The 22,416-nt window shown below is 37.1% G+C and overlaps 2 protein-coding genes across 2 annotated transcripts; both read left to right on the top strand.

Annotated features, from left to right (window-relative positions):
- The first annotated feature begins 423 nt into the window (after nucleotides 1–423).
- On the top strand, nucleotides 424–1,362 carry LOC113250126 (olfactory receptor 52A1-like). The gene has a single exon (XM_048217410.1). It carries the CDS (start codon nucleotides 424–426, stop codon nucleotides 1,360–1,362), a length of 939 nt encoding a protein of 312 aa, XP_048073367.1.
- Nucleotides 1,363–21,477: 20,115 nt separating this feature from the next.
- On the top strand, nucleotides 21,478–22,416 carry LOC125282495 (olfactory receptor 52A1-like). Its single transcript, XM_048217412.1, has one exon. It carries the CDS (start codon nucleotides 21,478–21,480, stop codon nucleotides 22,414–22,416), a length of 939 nt encoding a protein of 312 aa, XP_048073369.1.

Genomic DNA, 22,416 nt, shown 5'->3' with positions numbered 1-22,416 from the left:
TTAGCTGCAATTTGGGATAGGGAGAGATTGATGAAAATCTGATTAATGTATAATTTCCAAACAAGATAAATAAGTATTTATTTTGTCTGCAGGTCCAGAAGGACATAACAGAAAATTCAGCAGTTGATTCCCTTACTCAGATGATCTGGTGGTTCTAATGCATTTGGCCTGCCAGGCACATAACCTCTTATTATGAACCAGTGCTTGGGGATGCCCTCCCTCAATATACTGATGTGCATCAATGGGTCCGTCTTTTTCCATCAGTAACATACATGAGATGGATGATATGATCTTAGACTTTGGCCAGAATCAGAGAGACTCACTACGATGACTCTGGATTAAAAAAAAAAAAAATGAGTAGAGGAGAAGAGTACCACTGACTGAGATACTTCTTTCATTCACTTCTGGAGACCCAAAGACATTATGTCCATCTCCAACATGACAGTCTTCATGCCTTCTGTGTTGACACTAATAGGGATCCCAGGCCTAGAGTCTGTGCAGTGCTGGATCGGGATTCCATTCTGTGCCATGTATCTCTTTGCTTTGTTTGGAAATTCCATGCTTCTAATCATCATCGTTTCAGAGCGCAGCCTCCATGAGCCCATGTACATTTTCCTAGGCATGCTAGGAGTCACAGATATTGTACTTGGCACAAGCATTGTTCCCAAGATGCTTGGCATCTTCTGGTTTCATGTACCGGAGATTTATTTTGAGTCTTGCTTGCTTCAAATGGGGTTCATCCACACGTTTGAGTGCATAGAGTCAGGTATCCTCCTGGCCATGGCTCTGGACCGTTATGTGGCCATCTGTTATCCCCTCAGATATACTGCTATCCTCACCCACCAGCTGGTGACCCAAATAGGGGCTGTGGTAACACTCAGGGCTGCCATTCTGGTAGCCCCATCTTTAATACTAATAAAGTGCCGGTTGCAATTTTACCATACAACCATCATCTCCCACTCCTACTGTGAGCATATGGCCATCGTGAAACTGGCTGCAGAAAATGTGCAGGTTAACAAAATCTATGGCTTGTTTGTGGCATTTGCTGTTGCAGGATTTGACCTGATATTCATCACTTTGTCCTACATACAGATATTTATCACAGTTTTTCGTTTGCCCCAGAAGGAGGCTCGGTGGAAGGCATTCAATACCTGCATCGCCCACATCTGTGTCTTCCTCCAGCTCTACTTCCTCGCCTTCTTCTCCTTCTTCACACATAGGTTTGGTGCCCATGTTCCCCCTTATATTCATATCCTCTTTTCTAGCCTCTACTTGCTGGTCCCCCCATTTCTCAATCCACTTGTCTATGGTGCCAAGACCAAGCAGATCCGCATCAATGTCGTAAAGATGTTGTGTTCCTAAAATCCACTGTGATTAACACCTGTAGCCTTCCCCTCTATGCAATAGTAACAATCTCTCAAAACTTAATAAAACAGCAAAAATGTGTGCTAATTGTGATGCTCGAGTTTTCTATTTAATTCTTTCATGAAATTTGTCTGCCTTGTAGATGGCTTTCTCATCATAGCCCGTGATACCTATTGGTCATGGGATTTAGATCCTAGTGGGTAGTGAGGATGAGCAATGAGGAAAGAGCAAAATAGTGAACATATATCATTTCCTTTTTTTAAGTTTTTAGTTCTTGATTGAACTTTGTTCTCTAAATATCCTCTCCAGAAGGATTAACAAATGTGTATCTCTCAATGAATTTAAATGCACTCATGTCTCATTGTTTTTGATTGTCCAGGTCAGTGAAGAAAAACATTGATACTGTTTGTTTCTGGATCATCCCAATTATCTTTAAAACAAATGAAAAGAAGTTTTTTTATTCTTTTTCAAATAAAAAAACCCAAACAAAGAAGCAAAAACTCTATATATCTGATGAAACATAGTCTTCAAATTTCAACATTTGCAGTGTCATTCAGGGCATTAAGACACAAAAATCCTGAACAATCCAGTGTTCCTTTTAACACTTTACTACTTTTTCTGTACCCTCACCATTACTTCTTTATTAATTCATCAAGTGTAAGAAAAAACCTACAATATTATAAATGCTATATTAAAGAATAGAGGCATAATGGTAAATTTGACATAGTGTTACATGTTTTGATTTTATAGCCACCATAGCTTTATATTCTGGGAGAAAGAGAGAGATAGAGAGAGGAAAATGTGAGAAAAGTAGTAGAGTTACCAATGGAATGTGGGTTAGCAAATCAGTGAAGCACTGAAATTCAACTGAAAGCAGCAGTCTGTAGAGTTATTTTTATTTTCTTTGTTTTTTTTTAAATTAGGGAGTCTGATTCTTCTTTTATTTTTATATTTTTAATCCCAGTTATTTAACATACAGTGTTATATTAGCTTCAGGTGTACAATATGGTATTCAACACTTGTATACATCACTGTGTGCTCATCTCTGCAAGTGTACCCTACTCCCCATCAGCTATTGCACCCATATCCCCACCCACCTCCCCTCTGGTAACCATCAGTTTGTTCTCTGTAGTTAAGAGTCTCTTTCTTGAGTTCCCTCTCTCTCTCTCTCCCTCTCTCACTCTTAATTTTTTCTTTCGCTTGTTTGTTTTGTTTCTTAATTTCCACATATGAATGAAATCATATGGTATTTGTCTTTCTCTGTAAAGAGTCTGATTCTTAAGGAAAGACAAATTTATGGTAAGGCATTCATGACAGGTAGATGATATTGGAGATTAAATAGAGATTCAAGAAACTGCACAGGTCTTTTTCAGTGTAATGTATAATTTGTAGAGATAAGACAAATACAAATATCAAGAATGATTACGGACACTGTGTCAAGTTGTTGAACTTTATTCTGAAAGCTATCATATGTCACTGGTGAGCTTTTTACTATAAGAAAGGCAGGTGTGTATGTGTTTGTCTTTGTGTAGACCTACGTGGCATTTGGCAGCATATCTTCTCAGTGGATATAAAACATTATGCTTTATAATCACTCAAGACTATTGTATTAATGAATATATAGAGTATTCCATCTAAATTAATGGCTTGAGAACTTAAGACTTGTGGGCGGATCCTGAAAACCTCAGCTCCTAGATCACCTTTTTAAAGATTATGGAAAATATTCACATGTGTGCAGATACTTTGATTTATGACATTAAAATCAAGGTATATATAAAAATATTAGATTGTATATCACATGGGTGTGGATACTCTGGCTCGTTTTATGGACTGGGCTTTATCAGATGTCTGCTGAAGATGATTACTTTATAAATCTAGAGGCTATCCTAAGGCATTTGAGGCTGTTAAATGTCAGTATTTATTAGATAAGATTCAATCGGATTACCAGTAGTGGTTGTTGTCTTTGATAACAGTGTCTTTGAAATTAAAAAAAAAAAAAAAAAAAACTAAAAAAAATCAGAGGTAATTTCTTTTTTTTTCTTTTCAATTTAAATTCAATTAATTAACATATAATGTATTTTTAGTCTCAGAATTAGAGTTCAGTGATTCATCAGTCTTATACAATACCCAGTGTTCATTACATCACATGCCCTCCTTAATGTTCATCACCCAGTTACCTCATCTACCCACCCCCAACCTCTCCAGCAACCCTGTTTTTTCCCTATGATTAAGAGTCTCAATGCTAAGTGAAATAAGTCAAGCAGAGAAAGACAATTATCATATGATTTCTCTCATCTATGGAACATAAGAACTAGGAAGATCGGTAGAGGAGGGGGATAAGGAAGGGGGGTGATCAGAAGGGGGAATGAAGCATGAGAGACTATGGACTCTGAGAAACAAACTGAGGGCTTCAGAGGGGAGGGGGGCTGGGGGAATGGGATAGGCTGGTGATGGATAGTAAGGAGGGCATGTATTGCCTGGTGCACTGGGTGTTATACGCAACTAATGAATCATCGAACTTTACATCAGAAACCAGGGATGTACTGTATGGTGACTATCATAATATAATAAAAAAACATTAAAAAAAAAAAGAGTCTCAGGGGTAGTTTCTTAATGTTCCAGCAAGAGTCCAACAAACTTTTATGAAAGGGACAAAAAAATAGCTTGGGCTATGGGGGCAAAAAGACAATTAAAGAGTATTTTTTTTAGATATTTATATAAAAAGAGACAAAGTGTATTTCCACAAAAATTTTGGTGAAATTCTATATAATGATGTATCATTTGTAATTGGCAATATTAATAATAATAAACCCAGTTGTGTAGTTTTCTGTAATGAAAGTCTTAGAAGAATGGAATTCATTTTGTTCTAGGGGATAACATTCCGCTTGAGTGTGGCTGAAAGTTAGATTTTCCCTACCATCAAACTGATTGCGAAATTCATCTGTAAAAACCATTCGTCTCAGCTACTGGGCTGTACAAAAACAGGCAGCAGATCAGCTTGGGGTAGTTCACTATAATTCTAAGCTTATTTTGGGGAATTTTGAAATATGCCCCCAAATTACTAATTCTGGCAGTTTTCCTGAAAGTATGCATAATATAAGACCAACCTAGAGGCAGAATGTGAAAGTAGGAGATATTTCCACCATATTCAATTGTTAATAATATCCTATAAAATATCTAGTCTACAGTCTAGATTATTCAGTTATTTGGGTCTTTAAATTACCAGCATCAGTTCCAAATTAAGAGCTAAAAATGGAAAAGAGAAAAAAAAAAAGGATCTTTGTAAGAAGAAAAGGACAATCAGGGCTCTCTATCCTCCCATACACAAGCCAGGACATTTAGAGGATAAATTCCTAAACATAAAACTGCTTGAAAAAGAAAAATACCTTTGTAAAGGATAATTTTAATGATTTCTAGAAATTTCAAAATTAATCTTAAGAGGATTGCCATCAATTTCAACAATGACTAAAATAACTTGTTTGGCTGAATTTTCAAGAACACTGGTTATGATTGACATTTTTAACTTCATAGGGGAAAGAGAATTTTCTTTACAATCAGCACTTAACAAAGACTTACTGGCTTTTCCATTAGTATATCCTTTTTATGAAGTACTTCACTATTCCTTTGATCATGCCTGATATTTTTCATCTTCAGTTTAAAATCTGGTGAATAAATATTGAATTAGTATTTTCAAGGACGTTTTTCTCAAGACTTCACAAGAGCCCTTGATTATGCCATGGATATTTCCTAAGTAATACAAAGAGGTCTTTGTAATGGTGAGTTTTGACACAGCAGGTGTGGGAGTTGACTCTTGCTCCTGGAGTGGGCTTTCAGGTGAGGGAGCCATAATGCATTGAACCTTCTGGCTTTTGCAGTCCCTTATCGAAATGTTCAATTAGGGGAAAAAAAAAAAAAACTGGCAGCATTTACCTATCTCCTCCCTTCTTCTCCTCTGTAGAGAACTTCCCATAAGCTGCAGGCCTTTTGAGCTGACCTTCCTGGAGTAGTTTCTACTCCAGTGTGGGGATGCCATTCTGACACTTGATGAGTAAATCAGCCACATTTGGGATTTAGTTAGCAGGTGCATTTGGCTTTCATACCAGAGTGTATACTTACATTTAAACAGTATAACATCGGGGAAAGGAAAAAAGGAGAGGGAGGCAAACTCTTTCTTAACTACGGAGAACAAACTGAGCATGGCTGGAGGAGAGGTTGGTGGGGGATGGGCTAAATGGATGATGGTCATTAAGGAAAGCACTTATGATGAGCACTGGGTGTTATATATAAGTGATGAGTCTTTAAATTCTACTCCTGAAACCAATAGTATACTATATGCTAACTAACTAGAATTTAAATAAAAACTTGAAAAATAAACCAGATGACATTTTGTCTTTCAACAACTACTTCTATATATAATTTCTAAAGTTGTTGAGAACCTCTATTGGTCAGACTTACAAGGATTCTTTACTGAAAATTACAAAACATTGTTGAGAGAAAGTAGAAAAGATGAAGAAGTAGAGACCAATACCACGTTCCTGGGTTGGAAATCTCAATATTGTTAAGATGTCAATTCTTCATAAACTTATCTAAAGATTTAAAAGAGTCTTTCGGGTACAAACGTGATCCAAAGGTGCATCTGCACCCCAATGTTTATAGCAACAATGTCCACAGTAGCCAAACTATGGAAACAGCCCAGATGTCCATTGACAGATGAATGGATAAAGAAGATATCACACACACACAAACACACACATACACACACACACATAGAAGAATATTATTCAGTCATAAAAATGATGAAATCTAATGATGTAAATCTTAAAATTTACAATGAAGTGGTTGGAACTAGAGGGTATCATGCTAAGCAAACGAGAGAAAGACAATTATAATGTTTCACTCATATGTGGAATTTAAGAAACAGAGGATCATAGGGGGAGGGAAGGAAAAATAAGAAGAAATCAGAGAAGGAGACAAACCATAAGAAACTCTTAACTATAGGAAACAACCTGAAGTTTTCTGAAGGGGAGGTGGGTGGGAGGATGGGATAACTGGGTGATGGGCATTAAGGAGGGCACATGATATAATGAGCACTGGGTGTTATACGCAACTGATGAATAACTGAACTCTACATCTGAGACTAATGATACAGTATACATTAAGTAATTCAATTTAAATAAGTTATTTAAAAAAATAAAGATACAAGAGTCCTAAAGAGAATTTTAGCAAAATTTTGTCATGAGTGAGAAACTAATTCTATATACTTTATAGAAATTCAAAGGAGCTATACACAAAGGAATCTTAAAAAGCAGAATACATTTTGAGCATTTACAATACTTGAGATTAGTACTTACTATAAAACTATAATAATCAAGACAGTGTGGTATCAGCATAAGGATAAAGACATAGATTAATGAAACAGAATAGAGAACCTTCAAGTTAACCCACATTTTTATAGTCAATTGACTTTCTCCAGAGATGTTAAAGCAATTCAATAGAACATAGAAAGCCTTTTCAACAAATGGAACTGCAGTGATTATTAAATATATATAGTATATAATATATTATATAGAATATGTATATAATATCTTGATTGTGTTACACCCATACAAAGTAGTGATAAATTAAAAATAGAGCTTCTAGAAAAAAACAGAATATCTAGATGACTAGAGGATAGGCAAATATTTCCTTATTAGGACACAGAAAGCTATAAGCTACCATCTTTTTAATAATCTTCAAGAAAAGGACAGTTTGAAAAAATTAATAAACAATAACCAGACTTTGAGATTGTTTCATGTATATATGTGTGTGTGTGTGTGTGTGTGTGTGTGTGTGCATATAGACAAAACACTTGAGTTTAAATTACAGAAATAAGTCTTACAACTCCATAATAAAAACACAAAAATGGATACAATTCTTTATCAGACATCTATAAGATTAACACACCCAATAACATCTAAATACAAAAAAAAAGTTTTTGAATAAATAAGATAAACAGTTTGTATTTTTATGATTCTATTGATAGATGGTCTGGAACAGACGAACTAATAAATAAGGGGAAAAATAAAGTAGTGGTTTTTTTTTTTTTCTGCAGGGGTGAAAGATAGTAAACATTGATTGGGAAGGGGCCTGAAACGGGAATTTTCTGAAGTGATGGAAATGTTCTATTTCTTGATGGAGTTGTAGGTAGCATATGTATCAAAAGATAAGCTTAAATACTCGACATCATTCATCATTAAGGAAATACAAATCAAAACTGCAATGAGATGTCACCTCACACCTGTCAGAATGGCTAAAATTAACAACACAAGAAATGAGATGTTGGTGAGAATGCAGAAGAAGGGGAACTCTCTTATACTGTTGGTGGGAGTGCAAACTGGTGTCACCACTCTCAAAAAGAGTATGGAGGTTCCTCAAAAAGTTAAAAATAGAACTATCCTCTGATCCAGCAATTTTACTATTGGGTATTTACCCAAAGGATACAAAAATACTAATCTGAAGGGATACATGCACCCTAGTGTTTATAGTAGCATTAGCAACAGTAAATGAATTATGGAAAAAGCCCAAATATCCATCAATTGATGAATCGATAAGGAAGAGGCTATATATATATATATATATATATATATATATACTCAGCCATAAAAAAGAAGGAAATCTTGCCATTTGCAATGATGTGGATAGAGCTAGACAGTACTATGCTAAGTGAAGTAAGTCAGTCAGAGAAAGACAAATACCATATATGATTTCACCCATATGTGGAATTTAAAAAAGAAAACAAATGAACATGGGGGAAAAAAAGAGAGAGAGCAGGAAGCTAAGACACAGACATTTCCTTATGGAGAACAAACTGATGGTTACCAGAGGGGAAGTGGGTGTGGGGATGTGTTGAATAGGTGATGGGGATTAAGGACAGCACTTGTCATGATGAACAGCAGGTGTTGTATGGAGGTATTGACAGTTACTGACATGGAAAGAGATGGGTCTAGAATGAACATTGAAGATTTGGATCCTGATTGTAATTTTAAGTATGGTCATTATTTTTAATAGAGATGTGTAAATATGTACATATAAACATAATTATATAATTATATGTTTTTGTGTGTGTATGCCCATTTATTTTTATAAACATATTTCCTTAGTTCTGTCTGCTGAAAAGAACAAATAGCATGACAAATCAGTAACAAGGAAAACCCTTGCTTTTGGGATCCTGAACTGGGAAAGCATAATATAAGTTAGGATAATAATGCTGTGCCAGAAAGTAAGAAACTGTTCAAAGTGTGATTGGGATATGTCAAAAGAACCCACAATCTAGTCTGAAAAAACTCTCTCAAGCTCAGTGTAGAAAAATCTAAGCATCAAAAATCATGAGAGTAATAATGGTAATGGATTACAATATTAGAATCTCTAGGGTAAATGATGAAGGTTGTTCACAGTAGAAAGCCCAACCACAAAGGCTGGAAGAGGTGGCCGTTCTTTCAAATGCGTAGCTGCTATGAACACTGGGGTGTACATCCTAGCACAAAGTCACAAGGCTCATGGAAAAACATGAAAACCTGGCTCAATCAGAACAAAATAAGGCATCAGAAATTAATCTTAGAGAAATAGAGTTGTTTGAATTACCTGATGAAGAATTGAAAATAAGCAGCATGTGTATGGAAACGTTGAATCACTACATTCACACCTGAAACTAATGTTACACTGTATGTTAACGTACTGGAATTTAAATAAAAACTTAAAAATAAGTAAAAAACAAAAACAAAACAAAACGAACCAAAAAAGAACCATCAGAAAGATGTCCAGTGAACTAAGAAAAACAATACATGAACAAAATGACAATATCAGCAGTGATAAAAAAACAGCTTAAAAATTAAAGTTTGGACCTGAAGAATACAATAATTGAAAAAAACTTCACTATAGGAGTTCAACATGAGAATCAATGAAAAGAGAAAATCATTGAACTGAAAAATAGGTTTTTCTTTTTTAATTGAGACATAACTTAATACCATCAAATTCACCCTTTAAAGCACACAAGGTGTTAGTTTTTAGTACATTCAAAAATTGTGCAACTATCGTTACTAATTATGAAATGTTCTCATCACCCCAATAAACATACCCCATTCTGATTGGCAGTCACTTCCCACTCATCCTATCCCCAGTCTCTGGCAACCACTTTTCTACTTTCTGTCTCTATGAATTTGACTATTCTGGACATTTCAAGTAAGTAGATCATAAGTTACATGGTATTTTATGTCTAGCTTCTTTCGTATAGTATGAAGTTTTCGAGGTCCATCCATGTTGTAGCATCAACCAGAAATTCACTTCTTTTTTATGTCTGAATGAAATTGCATTGCCTGAATACACCCAAGTCTACTCTTGGCACCTGGCAGCACAAAACTCTGGCCACACAGGCTTTTCCATGATCGCTTCCCTCTTTGCATGGTAAGGACTCCCATCTTAATTCAGACATTCCACAAATAATATAACCATGGCCAGGCCCCTTTTATTTTATATTTTCCATTTTTCATGTACACTTACTTCTCACTTGATTAATTTTATCAACCATCATAGTCAAAGCTATTCAACTTGGATTTTTAACTGTTATTTTAAGCTTAAGTGTTGTTTCTGGGTTTTTTTCTGGATGACATGCAGAAATAAGAGCTTCTTCTGAAAATTTTATTTCCGTATTTCCTATTGCATTTCTTGGAGAAATAGAGTTCCATTAAAATGCTTACAAAGGTAATTATTTCTATTTTATATATTGGGAGTTTTAAGGAACTATATCTGCCAGAAATAAGGAGTTGCATTGTTTCTAAAACTTCTTATTCCCCTAGAGCTCTAATGGACTTTGCCAAATAGTATCTAACAAGGTTTTTGTCCCGAAGATTCAACAACATTATGATTCCGTGAGGTTTAAGCTTTTTTTTTTGCATGATTCCAAAAGTACCTTGGCAATTCACTCAATAAGTCTACATTGTTAACTACACTCTATACAGAGTACAGTGTTCAGAACGTGTTGACCACACCTCAGCATACTTCGTATTCCATCTGAAAATTATTCATTTTATTTTCTCCGAAAACATTTTATTTTATTTCGAGCCCATGGGTTGCTACTCTGTTGGGTGGTCGGCACCCAGATATACATTGTTCTTTTTTTCTGGTGTAACTTCTCCAGCTATGGCTGATTTCAAACCACCACACGACATCACTGAGTCCAGAACTGAAAAGTGATGCACAGAACCAGCTCTCCGAAGGCGATGGGAGCTGACCCAGCACTCAATGCCCTCCATCGATACCATTGTTTTTTTCTAGGATGAATATAATTTTATGGCAGCTTAAGGACAAGTTGGGAGCCAGAGACTCTTTCGGTGCAAAAGAACAGTTCTACTAAATAGGGCTGGATCCAATGACACAGGACAAAAACAGTCTGACTCCAAGTAAGGCCATCATGTCGTTCAGGCAGATGCATGTAATGCAGTGTTGTGATGCTTGCTCTGGTACTATGCAGAGAAATGGAATCCTTTCCCTCCTTCTACTTGACAATAAAACTTATATCCCTTTTGTGAGGCATAAACATTCTTTCAACTCAGTCGATACTGGCCATGAATTCTAGTTCCCAGCTGGGAAGTTGATACAGATATTGTGAACGACACTAAAAGTTTTGAAGATGAGTATCACCATTTAATTAGGATTTTGAACATCATTGGGACAATTTAATGAGCTCATTTGATAAAGGAAGGATTTGTATCACCAAAGTTCATGTGGGAGAAACTCAGAATGTAAAAGATTATTGAAGCTCTGAGGTGAACTTTCCTAGGTCAGCCCCTTTTATGAAGCCTAAATAAGAAATCAGTGTTTCTCTGACTATAATTAGATTACAGAAATATTTATTTAATTTCTGTCAGCTTGTCTAAAGTGATGTCTAAATATCTCAGGATGTTTTCATTTCTTTTTATTGGCTCATTTTTTAAAAAAATAAATAAGTGTCATTGACTTGTTTTGTGTTGTCTTAGGGCACCGCCTTCTTTTAGGAATCTTTAAAAGGAGGGTAATTTTGGTTTCCATTCCCAAAGAGAGACCAGCTTGAGAAGTATAAAGATGCAGAATTGCATTTAGATAATCAGTCTTCTAAGTTCTGAGTCATATTGTTCCTCTTTTTCCACCAACCTAAAGGCTTACCAGCCATTGGTGAAAACCAATCCCCCAGCTGCCTCCTTTAGTACAAAATGGCCATCCTCACTATCCGAACCACCAATTCCCACTTTAGGACTTCTATGTATGATGCCACAGATGATCCTTGGTAACTCTTTGGGCTTGAGGATCTGCACTGAATGTGGGGAAATGGAACATTGGTTTCAAAGAGAACATATAACCCATGTCATCCAAGAAGATACCAGGATGATTAAAAACAAAAAGGAATCTTACAGTAGCTGACTGTTTAAATGTGAAGAAGATTTTGTCTCATGTTGCTGTTCAGAATATTTCTGAGTCAGTTAATCACACAATGGGTGACAAGTTTTAAAGTGAGCCTGTATGGTGACTAACATAATATAATAAAAAAACATTAAAAAAACCAGAATGCAAATGTCATAAACCAAGGAAAAGTAATACTATAATCAACAAAAGTTAAGACATGAAGGAAATGGAGACAGAAAAAAGTGTGCCATATAGCAAGGATAAAGTGTCTACGATTTAAAAGATGTAATTTTAAAGCTAACTCCCACCTGTTAATATTTTATAAGCTGTTTCTGAATTCTGGAAGGATCTTCTGGGAAGGGAGCAATAGCATGTAATAAAGAAACATTCATCTGAAAAAAAAAATGAGCCTGAGAGATAGGAGGATCCCAGAGGAGCATCAGAGCTGATCAATGCACAGAGACATTATTGGTTAAAGGTAGGGAAATTATACATGTTTACACTGGAGAACATTCCATAGAAAGGATGCCCTCAAGTCATTCAGAGAAAATCACACCTGGTGACATGCTCATCAAATATCTGAAGTTAGTGATGGGAAGGACAGAGTAACTTCTATCAGTGAATGGCTGGCCTTCAGGCAGAATAATACATTTTATGTTTCTTTCTAACTTCTTTAAATGTATTACATCATTTCATCCTCACAGTCACCATGAAGTGTGTTTCTGTTAACTTTGCCTCAGTAATAAAGAATTGAGACAATGACAAGTTTTAGAACTGCCTGAAGAGCATGCAAAGCTAAGGAGTATCCTAGGGATATACACTGTCCTGACTGACTTCAGATCCACACGGTTAACCGCCATGTTCCATGGCTGCTGTTCTTCTTTGGAAGGTGGATTGAGGACTTTTATGAGTCATGAAGAGGGAGGCAGTCTGAGGCTCAGTAGGCAGAAGCCCTATCTGGCATTTGGAGATGTCCTGCACTGGACAAGCTACCTCAGAAACAGAGAGAGTCTATCCCTGGGGGCTTGAGGCAGAGATCAAAGGGTGAATGCCAGAGACCTTATGGAGGGAAAGGTTTCCTGAGATCATAGGGAGGGTGGATTTAGACTCAATCCCGTCATTCTTTTAGGTTCTGGGAGTCAGCCTGAGTCCGACTTAGGTTTAAGTAACACTAATGGCTCAGGGTTCATGCTGAAAATGAGACCTCTGATTGTTTTCCTGCCCCTGAAATTCAGGGGTTTAAGATATGTCTCCTCCCTCTTCTAAACATGTACGTATGTGTAGACACACAGTTGCTTCCAGCTTGTTCTTGTCATCCAGTGCCGTTACTCTCACCCCAAGAACATTGTAATCTCACCTCCCCTGATTTCCATCTATCAAGTCATCGAGCAGCACAAATATAGTTTCCATGTTACTCTTCTAATGTGGCCAGGTTACTTCATCCTATCCCATCTGGACTATGACAAGTATCCTTCTAACTTCATCTCCCTATGCAAGCTCTCATCTTTTAAGATATTTATCAGTCTGCTAGCAGAGTGGATTTTTATTTTATTTTGTTTTTTAATTATGTTCAATTAGCCAACATATAATACATCATTAGTTTTTGAAATAGTGTTCCATAATTCATTAGTTGCGTATAACACCCAGTGCTCATCACAACACATGACCTCCTTAATACCCATCACCTGGTTATCCCATCCCCTAATCCCCCTCCATTCTGTAACCCACAGTTTGTTTCCTGGAGTCCACACTCTTTCATGGTTTGTCTCCCTCTCTGATTTCTTCCCATTCAGTTTTCCCTCCCTTTTCCTGGGGTCCTCTGCTCTATTCCTTATGTTTCAAATATGAATGAAACCATATAATAATTGTATTTCTCTGCTTGACTTATTTCACTTAGCATAATCCCCTCCAGTTCCATCCATATTGATGCAAACGGTTGGTATTCATCTTTTCTAGTTGGTATTCATCTTTTCTAATGGCTGAATAATATTCCATTGTATATACGAACCACATCTTCTTTATCCATTCATCTGTTGAAAGGCAGAGTGGATTTTTAGAGGGGAAAAGCACAACAAACAAACAAAAAATAACCTTTTTATTCCACCTAAGTTTTTGTAATTATTTTGCTTAAAATTGGAACCTCACATTTGTTATTCTTCTCTTTTCCTTAGCCTGAACAACCATCATTTCTGTTTATGAAATAATTCATATGTGAAAGTTACTTGTTGTTTTGCAATCCCCACTGTACATTTCATGCTTCTTTGACTTTGTCCAAAGTATTTCTTCTGGGATTTCCCTTCCTTCTCTTTTACCAGGCTAAGACCTATTGATGAATGATCCCCCTGCTAGCCATATTTATTCTGCCTATTTTGAATAAAGCTATAAAACACCGATTATCATTTAATTAAAGACTTTTCTTCTCCAATGTAAGACTGTAGAACAACGTTTAGTTCCCAGGTATGTTATGTCACTCTCCACACATGCAGGTGACATTTGGCAATGCCTGAGATATTTTTGATTTTCATGACCAGAAAGAACCACTGGCATCTAGAGGGTAGGAGTCAGGGATGCTGCTAAGCCTCCTGCGATATAGAGAATTACCCCAGGACGCAAAGTTTATCGGACTAAAAATGCGAGTTGTGCTGAGAAGGAGAAAACCTGGTTTACAAGCATATCAGTTAGGCCTCATGAAGTTGGAAATATAAAACTATCAGGAAGAAAAGTAACTACTTTTTTTCACATGAGTTTTCTTCTGCTAGGTTGAAAGTGTGCTTTTCTATTTTATTTGCCTGCTCCTTTGTTTGCTTTCTTTCTTCCTCTTTTTTTGCTCTCCTGCTGATTACTCATGATATATACTGCTGTTGAACTGCACTTTGCACGCTATCCTGAAAGGATTCTCTAGGGCAACTCTGACCCATGTGGCCATGTTAGGTCTCCCAAATGACAGTCCCTGATAAAGACAGTAGCACACACTTTTGAGCCAAACTGCAGTGTTAGCCAGTATATGGATAATATGGCACTGAAAATGTGGTTTTATATTAGGCATGTAACATATTGTAAATGTGTGTAATGTATGTAGTATAATTATTTGGTAAAAATATGGAGGGCATAAGGGAGATTTTTTCCATCAGAATTTAAATAGACACAAACTGATTTTACAAAATTAAAGATTTTATTTATTTATTTAAGAGAGAGAGCGAGCACAAGCTGTGGGGAGAGTAGAGGGAGAAGGAGAGGCAGACTCCCTGCTGATCAGGGACGCTGATGACATGGGGCTCAATCTCAGGACCCTGAGACCATTAACTTAGTCAAAGGCAGAAGCTTAACCAACTAAGCCACCCAGGTGCCCCCAAACTGATTGAATTTTGCTGTGTGGTTTTGTACAACTCTGCCTGATATAATTACCCACTGATGTATATCCCATATCCTTGTGGAGTATAATTGTAAAATCTCAGATGACACAAATTATTTTTGGTTCTGTCTGCATCAGTATGCCATGGAATTAGAACCAAGTTCACCTATTACAACAAAACGTCTTAGTTTTTTATTAATATACTATAGGCTAATAATGTCAATATCATATGTTAAAGAAGATAAAATACCCTAAAATGTCAAAAGATTTTATGAAGGTGAATGATACAGTACATATTTAATAAATGTTGAATATTAGTTTTGAATTTCAAGCTCTCAGCACAATCTAGATTTTTCAAAATATGGAATAAATATATTTTACTTATTCTTCAATTGCTTCCAAAAATACCTGGAACATAGTGAGCACTTAAATAGTGTATTGAACAGAATCATCAGGCTATAACCTTTTAATTTATGGGAAGTAATATTAATGTTATTTTGATGATGTTATATTCCATATAATGTCAGTGATTTTGGCAATATGAGTCTTTTAATGACTGTGGTTTTGTTAAAAGAAGAGAGGAGCTTGTATTGTGTCTAATTGATTTTACTCTGCTGAAGACATGGATTGCCACATTGATATGTTTCATATTAAATACCTATACACATTTTTGGTAAACAAGATATGATGATGACTTTTACTTAGGATAATATTCACTAGCCTAACCAAAAAAGGAGGAAAGAAAAAAAAAAAAGGAAAGAAGTAGATACATTATGTATTGATCTAGGTTTCAAGCTACTTCCAAAAATTATGAAAAAGTGGAAAAGTATTTTTTACCGATTGTGATGCTAAATGAGGTTGTCAGGGACAGTTTTTCAAAGTATATGTAGCATAAACTGATATTAGGTAAGATATACTGAACCTTTGTCTCTGGAACAAAATAAACGGAGTGAGAGAATTCACGTTGGAAATACTATCATAGAAGTTGCCATGAGGAAGTTGAGAACTACATTATTTGGAGTAGATAGAATTACAAGCAATTTGTGTAGTTTGAAGGAAAAAAGAACATAGGATAAAACTTAGGGGAGTGTCAAAATTTAAATAAAGTCCATAGAAGAGAAGAATAAGGTAGGAAATGATAAACTAGTCTAAATTATTCATTGGTGACTCAAGAATAACGTGATTATTAGCTCACATGTCAATCTGACCTTTGAATCAATTCCATTCAACATGAATCAGTGCCATTGTATCTGTCTCCTTCACATAAAAAATTCTGGAAAAAGCATTTAAGGTCCCTTGCTCTTTTGTCTCTATCCCCTATTTTACCTGAAATTACAAATGCCCTCCTCCATCCTACTGATCAGACAGAGTCTATACATATATTCAGAACATTTCGTCCTAAAACAGCAGAATACACATTCTTTCTGAGTGCACATGGAACATTCTTCAGAATAGATCACATATTAGGTCACAAAACAGGTCTCAACAAATGCAAAAAAGACTGAGATCATGCCATGCACCTTTTCTGACCACAATGCTTAAAACTGGACGTCAACCACAAGAAAAAATTTGGAAAGACTACATATGCATGGAGGTTAAACAACAAGCTACTAAAAAAGGAATGTGGTTCATATATACAATGGAATATTCCTCAGCCATCGGAAAGGATGAATACCCACCATTTGCATCAACATGGATGGAACTTGAGGGGATTATGCTAAGTGAATAAGTCAAGCATAGAAAGACAATTATCATATGCTTTCCCTCATATGTAGAACATAAGGAATAGCATGGAAGACCATACGGGAAGGGAGGGAAAACTGAATGGGAAGAAATCAGAGAGGGAGACAAACCATGACAGACTCTGGACTAGAGCAGAGAAGCTGAGGGTGACAGAAGGGAGGGGGTAAAGGCAATGGGGTAACCAGGTGATGGGTATTAAGGAGGGCACGTGTCGTGATGAGCATTGGGTGTTATATGGAACTAATGAATCATTGAACACTACTTCAAAAACTAATCATGTACTATTGTTGGCTAACTGAACATAATAAAAAAATAAATAAATGGGTCAGCCAGAAAATCAAAGAAAAATTCTAAAAAATCTGGGAAACAAACTGAGGGCTTCAGGGTGGGGGGGATGGGATAGGCTGGTGATGGGTAGTAAGGAGGGCACGTATTGCATGGTGCACTGGGTGTTATACACAAGTAATGAATCATGGAACTTTACATCAAAAACTTGGGATGTACTGTATGGTGACTAACATAATAAAAAATATTATTATTTTAAAAAATTAAAAAAATAAATACGTGGAAACAAAAGGAAATGAAAACAAAATGTTCTAAAACCTTTGGGATGCAGCAAAATGGTCATAAGAAGGAAGTATTTGGCAATACAGGCCTATCCCCAAGAAGCCAGAAAAATCCCAAATAACCTATTCTTACACCGAAGGAGCTAGAGAAAGGGCAAGAGATGGAGTCTAAAGGCAGCAGAAGGAAGGAGATAATAGAAATTAAAGCATAAATTAATGATACAGAAACTAAGAAAACAACAGAACACATCAATGAAACCAGGAGTTGGTTCTTTGAAAAAATTAATAAAATTGGTAAACCTCTAACCAGACTTACCAAAAAGAAAAGAGAAAGGACCTAAATAAATATATTCATGAACAAGAGAGGAGATATAACAACCGACACCACAGAAATACAAATAATTATAAGAGAATATTATGAAAATATGAAAAACTATATGCCAACAAATTGGATGACCTGGAGGAAATGCATCAATTCCTAGAAACATATAAACTACCAAAACTGAAACAGGAAGAAATAGAAAACTTGAGCAGGCTGAAAACTACCAAAGAAATGGAATGAGTATTGATGAAAGTATTTACCTCCTAAATTTGCCAGCATGTCAACATTACCTCAAGTACCTCTTAAGGTTAGCAACATACAAGTCTAGAAAAGAGGTGAATCATGTCAAAGAGAAAGGTACCATGTGAATAAGGCCTTCTTTGAATTCATCATTTGTTTCCATGATAAAAGATATACTAACTTTTCTCCCCATATTTCTAAAACTTGTAATGCATTTATCATATCTTCTTTTTATTCACATCAAGAGCAAATGGCATGATTCCTGCACATCTATGAGGCATAAGACACCTGCATTCTGAAGGAAGAGTGGAAGAAAAGAGGGAGAAAGTCACAAAGGGAGGGATGGAGAAAAATGTCATCAGATGTGCAATAATTGGCTCAGAGCTCAGTACAGAAGGATTTAGAAAGGTCCATCGTAACTGGTCATTCTGAAAGTATTACTGAGTTCACAAAAATAGCTTCAAAAAGATAAAAATCTATGGAATGATACTGCAAGAGAATGAGTTAAATGTGTGGTAAAGAGCCATTGTGGATGCAGATTTTCCTTCCAGAAATGTCTCAGTGAAAGAAGGGTCACAAAGATACTTATTTATATAGAACTCATCAGCATAGGAACATGCCTACATTTAACTGTTCTTTAGATTATTTCCCCTATGAGGACAACAGGGAAAAAAATGTCAAAAGTAAGTTTTATTACTTCGTACAAGTTTTCTTAACTTGTAAGGAACTAAAAAATTATAACTTGAGTATATTAATTTCTCTGCATTTACCCTGTGGGGAAAAAGAAATGAAGATACCAAGGTGACTCTGCAAGTTGCTAAATTGACTTCAGAGACACTAGCTGTGGATGGACCCAAGAGAGCTTCATTCTGAGCTAGTGGGTCCCTGGTGGCTTGTGCTAGTGGCTAGGAAAACTCATGTTCAGACCTCCTCCTTCTCCACATTCACTGAGAAACATTATAATTGGCGGCCAATTTAAGCTTAATAAATGTATGCTGTGTCTATCAAATCACAGACTTCGCTTTGAGTTTTGTTGGAGGATGAACTCACCTACATGATCTCAGACAGACTTACAGAAGAGAGAGCAAGTCTGCTTTGCAGGGACAGAAGAAAAGCAGGAAAGGCTGTCCCAGAGATGTCCACATATTGGCAGATAGCCCCGGGAGCAAATGGATCAGAGTTCATGACATTTACAAGGGGCTGTTCTAGAAGGAGCAGAGAGAAGAAAGGGGCATTTTGAGTACAAATACAAGGGAATGAGGTGGGAATCTCAGGAGGAGGAAGAGTGGATGACAGCTGAGCAGTGAGAGATGGAGCGATGAGGACTGTCGATGGTCTTCAGTTATCTGGTAAGAGCAGAAGTGTTTGCCAACAACAAAGAGAGAGGAAGTTTACCCCTTAATGTTTCACTATCAGCATTTCCAATGATAAGCACTCCTTCTCACCTGCTGTGTAATCACTTCTGTCCTCTCCCACCTGCCTTCCCACAGTCAGTACCATCCATACATGTCAGGTAATGCTCCCATGGCAAATCCTTTCTCTTGAGTAAGTCAGACAATAGGATTGTTACTAAAGGATTCCTATTCTAATTCTGATTCACTGAGGAAGGAAAAAGTCAAGCCTGTGAGAAACAATCTGTGGCCTATGGATTTGTAGAATGAAGCACCGGAGAGCAAAGCTGTGGAAACCCAGGACTTAGCTGACTGACTGACTAGTCTATCCTAAATGCATGTTGGCGGAATACAGCCTTTCTTCACAAATGATCCCTGTGACTATGATGCTTCCCTAGAGTTTTAGCTGCAGAAACCACAGCTGTTCTTGAACTACTGGCATATTTGGTGACAGTCAGTACATGGTTAGGTCATCGTGAGCTTGCTCACATAAAGCAACAGTGCTGGAGAGTCTAGGAAGGAACGACATACCTGAACCTTCCTTTCTACAGGATAGCCACTATTTTTCTATTGTACAACTTGAGAATTTCATGATTTGGTTTGTAATCTTTTAAAGATTATTTTTTTATTTGAGAGAGGAGAGAGAGCATAAGTGGGGAAGCGCAGAGGCAGAGGGAGGAGCAGACTCCCCGCTGAGCAGGGAGCCTGATATGGTGCTTGATCCCAGGATCCTGCGGTCATGACCTGAGCCAAAGGCAGCTGCTTAACTGACTGAGACACCCAGGTGCCCCAGATATGACATTTTAAAAGCAATGATGTTTATCAGAGAAGAAATCTCTTGTAAGGACTAAGAGCCCAGTTTGCAGAAAATTCAGTCATCAGTCAATTGAGGTGATTAATTTTCATTCGTTGCTCTCTAGCCCTCTCCTGAATCTCAAGTGCACTCTCTGTCTTGTATTTGTACTTCTCCATATGACTCCTGTTGGGGAACCTATCCTTTCACCCCTTTACTTTCTATTCCTTTCTTGTGACTGAGCTCACAAAATGATTTAAGTGTTCAATTGATCTATATTTCGTTAAGAATTAATAAACCTAAACCAGCCAAATCTCATGCTAATGGTAGCTCTGAACAGTTCAAACCTAAGACCCAGTCTCTAGTCCATGAATTACCCACTTACTCATTTTCCTACACCCTGTAGTCATCAGCATGGTACTGTCACCTGTATACTTTGTCACTCTGAACTTCCGAGCCTTCTAGAGATTCTTCCCCTCTAGGGGTTCAGAAATGTGCTTACAGAATGTCAGCTATTTTAAGCACACAACTAATTTTATGGAGTTCAGTTCTTAGAATATGGGAAAAATAAAATACAGTCACACTAGAAATGTAAAAATGGTATGCAATTTTGACCCATTCTCACCAAAAGTGAATTGGTTTGGATGATCTTTTCCAAAGTTCTTCCATTACTTTCTTTTGAAAGGACATCTGATATTACATAGGTACGAATGATACAGATAGATAAAGATATCTAAATATAGTGTGCTTTTAGGTGTCAGCTGTTTCTCTCTTCTCTATCATAGGCAGTGTTTTCTTCTAATACTGGTCAGAGTAGGATTTGCTGGTCCAAAGTGTCAATTCTAGACCCAGAGATAATGGAAAATTACAGTACTATTGGGTCGCCGGAATGTGGGATATGGAGAAATTCATCAAACTCTGACTCAAATACCCTTTCCAAGCAAAATAAACAAGTATAATTATTCTGTCCACAGGTCCAGAATGACATAACTGACAGGCCATCAGTTTATTCCTGTACTCATGAGACCTGGCTGGATCTAATGCAGTGGCCTGCCACGCCCATAATCTCTATTGTGCTACAGAGCTTCTGGATGTCCTTCCTGAAAATGGTGGTGTTTCTCTATGGATCTTTTTCCTTTAATAATACAAATGAGAGAGAGGATATAATCTCAGAGTTCAGCCAAAAATCAGAGAGACTCACTATGATGACTTTGGATAAAAATAATAGTAGAAGAGAAAGTACCACTGACTAGGATACTTCTGTCATTTGCTTCTGGAGACCCAAAGACATTATGTCCATCTCCAACGTTACAATCTTCATGCCTTCTGTGTTCACACTAAGAGGGATCCCAGGCCTAGAGTCTGTGCAGTGCTGGATCGGGATACCATTCTGTGCCATGTATCTCTTTGCTTTGATTGGAAATTCCATGCTTCTGATCATCATCTTTTCAGAGCGCAGCCTCCATGAGCCCATGTACATTTTCCTAGGCATGCTAGGAGTCACAGATATCGCACTTGCTACCACCATTATGCCCAAAATGCTTGGCATCTTCTGGTTTCATGTACCAGAGATTTATTTTGAGTCTTGCTTGCTTCAAATGTGGCTCATCCACTCATTTCAGGGCATAGAGTCAGGCATCCTCCTGGCCATGGCCGTGGACCGTTATGTGGCCATCTGTTATCCACTAAGACACCGTGCTATCTTCACCCACCAGCTGGTCACCCAAATAGGGGCTATGGTAACAGTCAGGGCTGCCATTCTAGTAGCCCCGTGCCTAGTGCTAATAAAGTGCCGGTTGCAATTTTACCATACAACCATCATCTCCCACTGCTACTGTGAGCATATGGCCATTGTGAAGCTGGCTGCAGAAAATGTGCGGGTTAACAAAATCTATGGCTTGTTTGTAGCATTCACTGTTGTAGGATTCGATCTTACTTTTATCACTTTGTCCTACATACAGATATTTATTACAGTTTTTCGTTTGCCCCAGAAGGAGGCTCGGTGGAAAGCTTTCAATACCTGCATCGCCCACATCTGTGTCTTCCTCCAGCTCTACTCCCTTGCCCTCTTCTCCTTCTTCACACATAGGTTTGGTGCTCATGTTCCCCCTTATATTCATATCCTCTTTTCTAGCCTCTACTTGATGGTCCCCCCTTTTCTCAATCCACTTGTCTATGGAGCCAAAACCAAGCTGATCCGCATTCATGTGGTAAAGATGCTGTGTTCCTAA

The sequence above is a fragment of the Ursus arctos genome, unplaced genomic scaffold, assembly GCF_023065955.2.
Source record: "Ursus arctos isolate Adak ecotype North America unplaced genomic scaffold, UrsArc2.0 scaffold_22, whole genome shotgun sequence".
Lineage (NCBI taxonomy): Eukaryota > Metazoa > Chordata > Mammalia > Carnivora > Ursidae > Ursus > Ursus arctos.
The sequence above is the reverse complement of the archived record's forward strand: the minus strand, read 5'-3'. Positions and strand labels throughout refer to the sequence as shown.

Coding starts and splice junctions, on each gene's coding strand:
- LOC125282495 (XM_048217412.1), top strand. CDS start 21,478: ATGTCCATCTCCAACGTTACAATCTTCATGCCTTCTGTGTTCACACTA.
- LOC113250126 (XM_048217410.1), top strand. CDS start 424: ATGTCCATCTCCAACATGACAGTCTTCATGCCTTCTGTGTTGACACTA.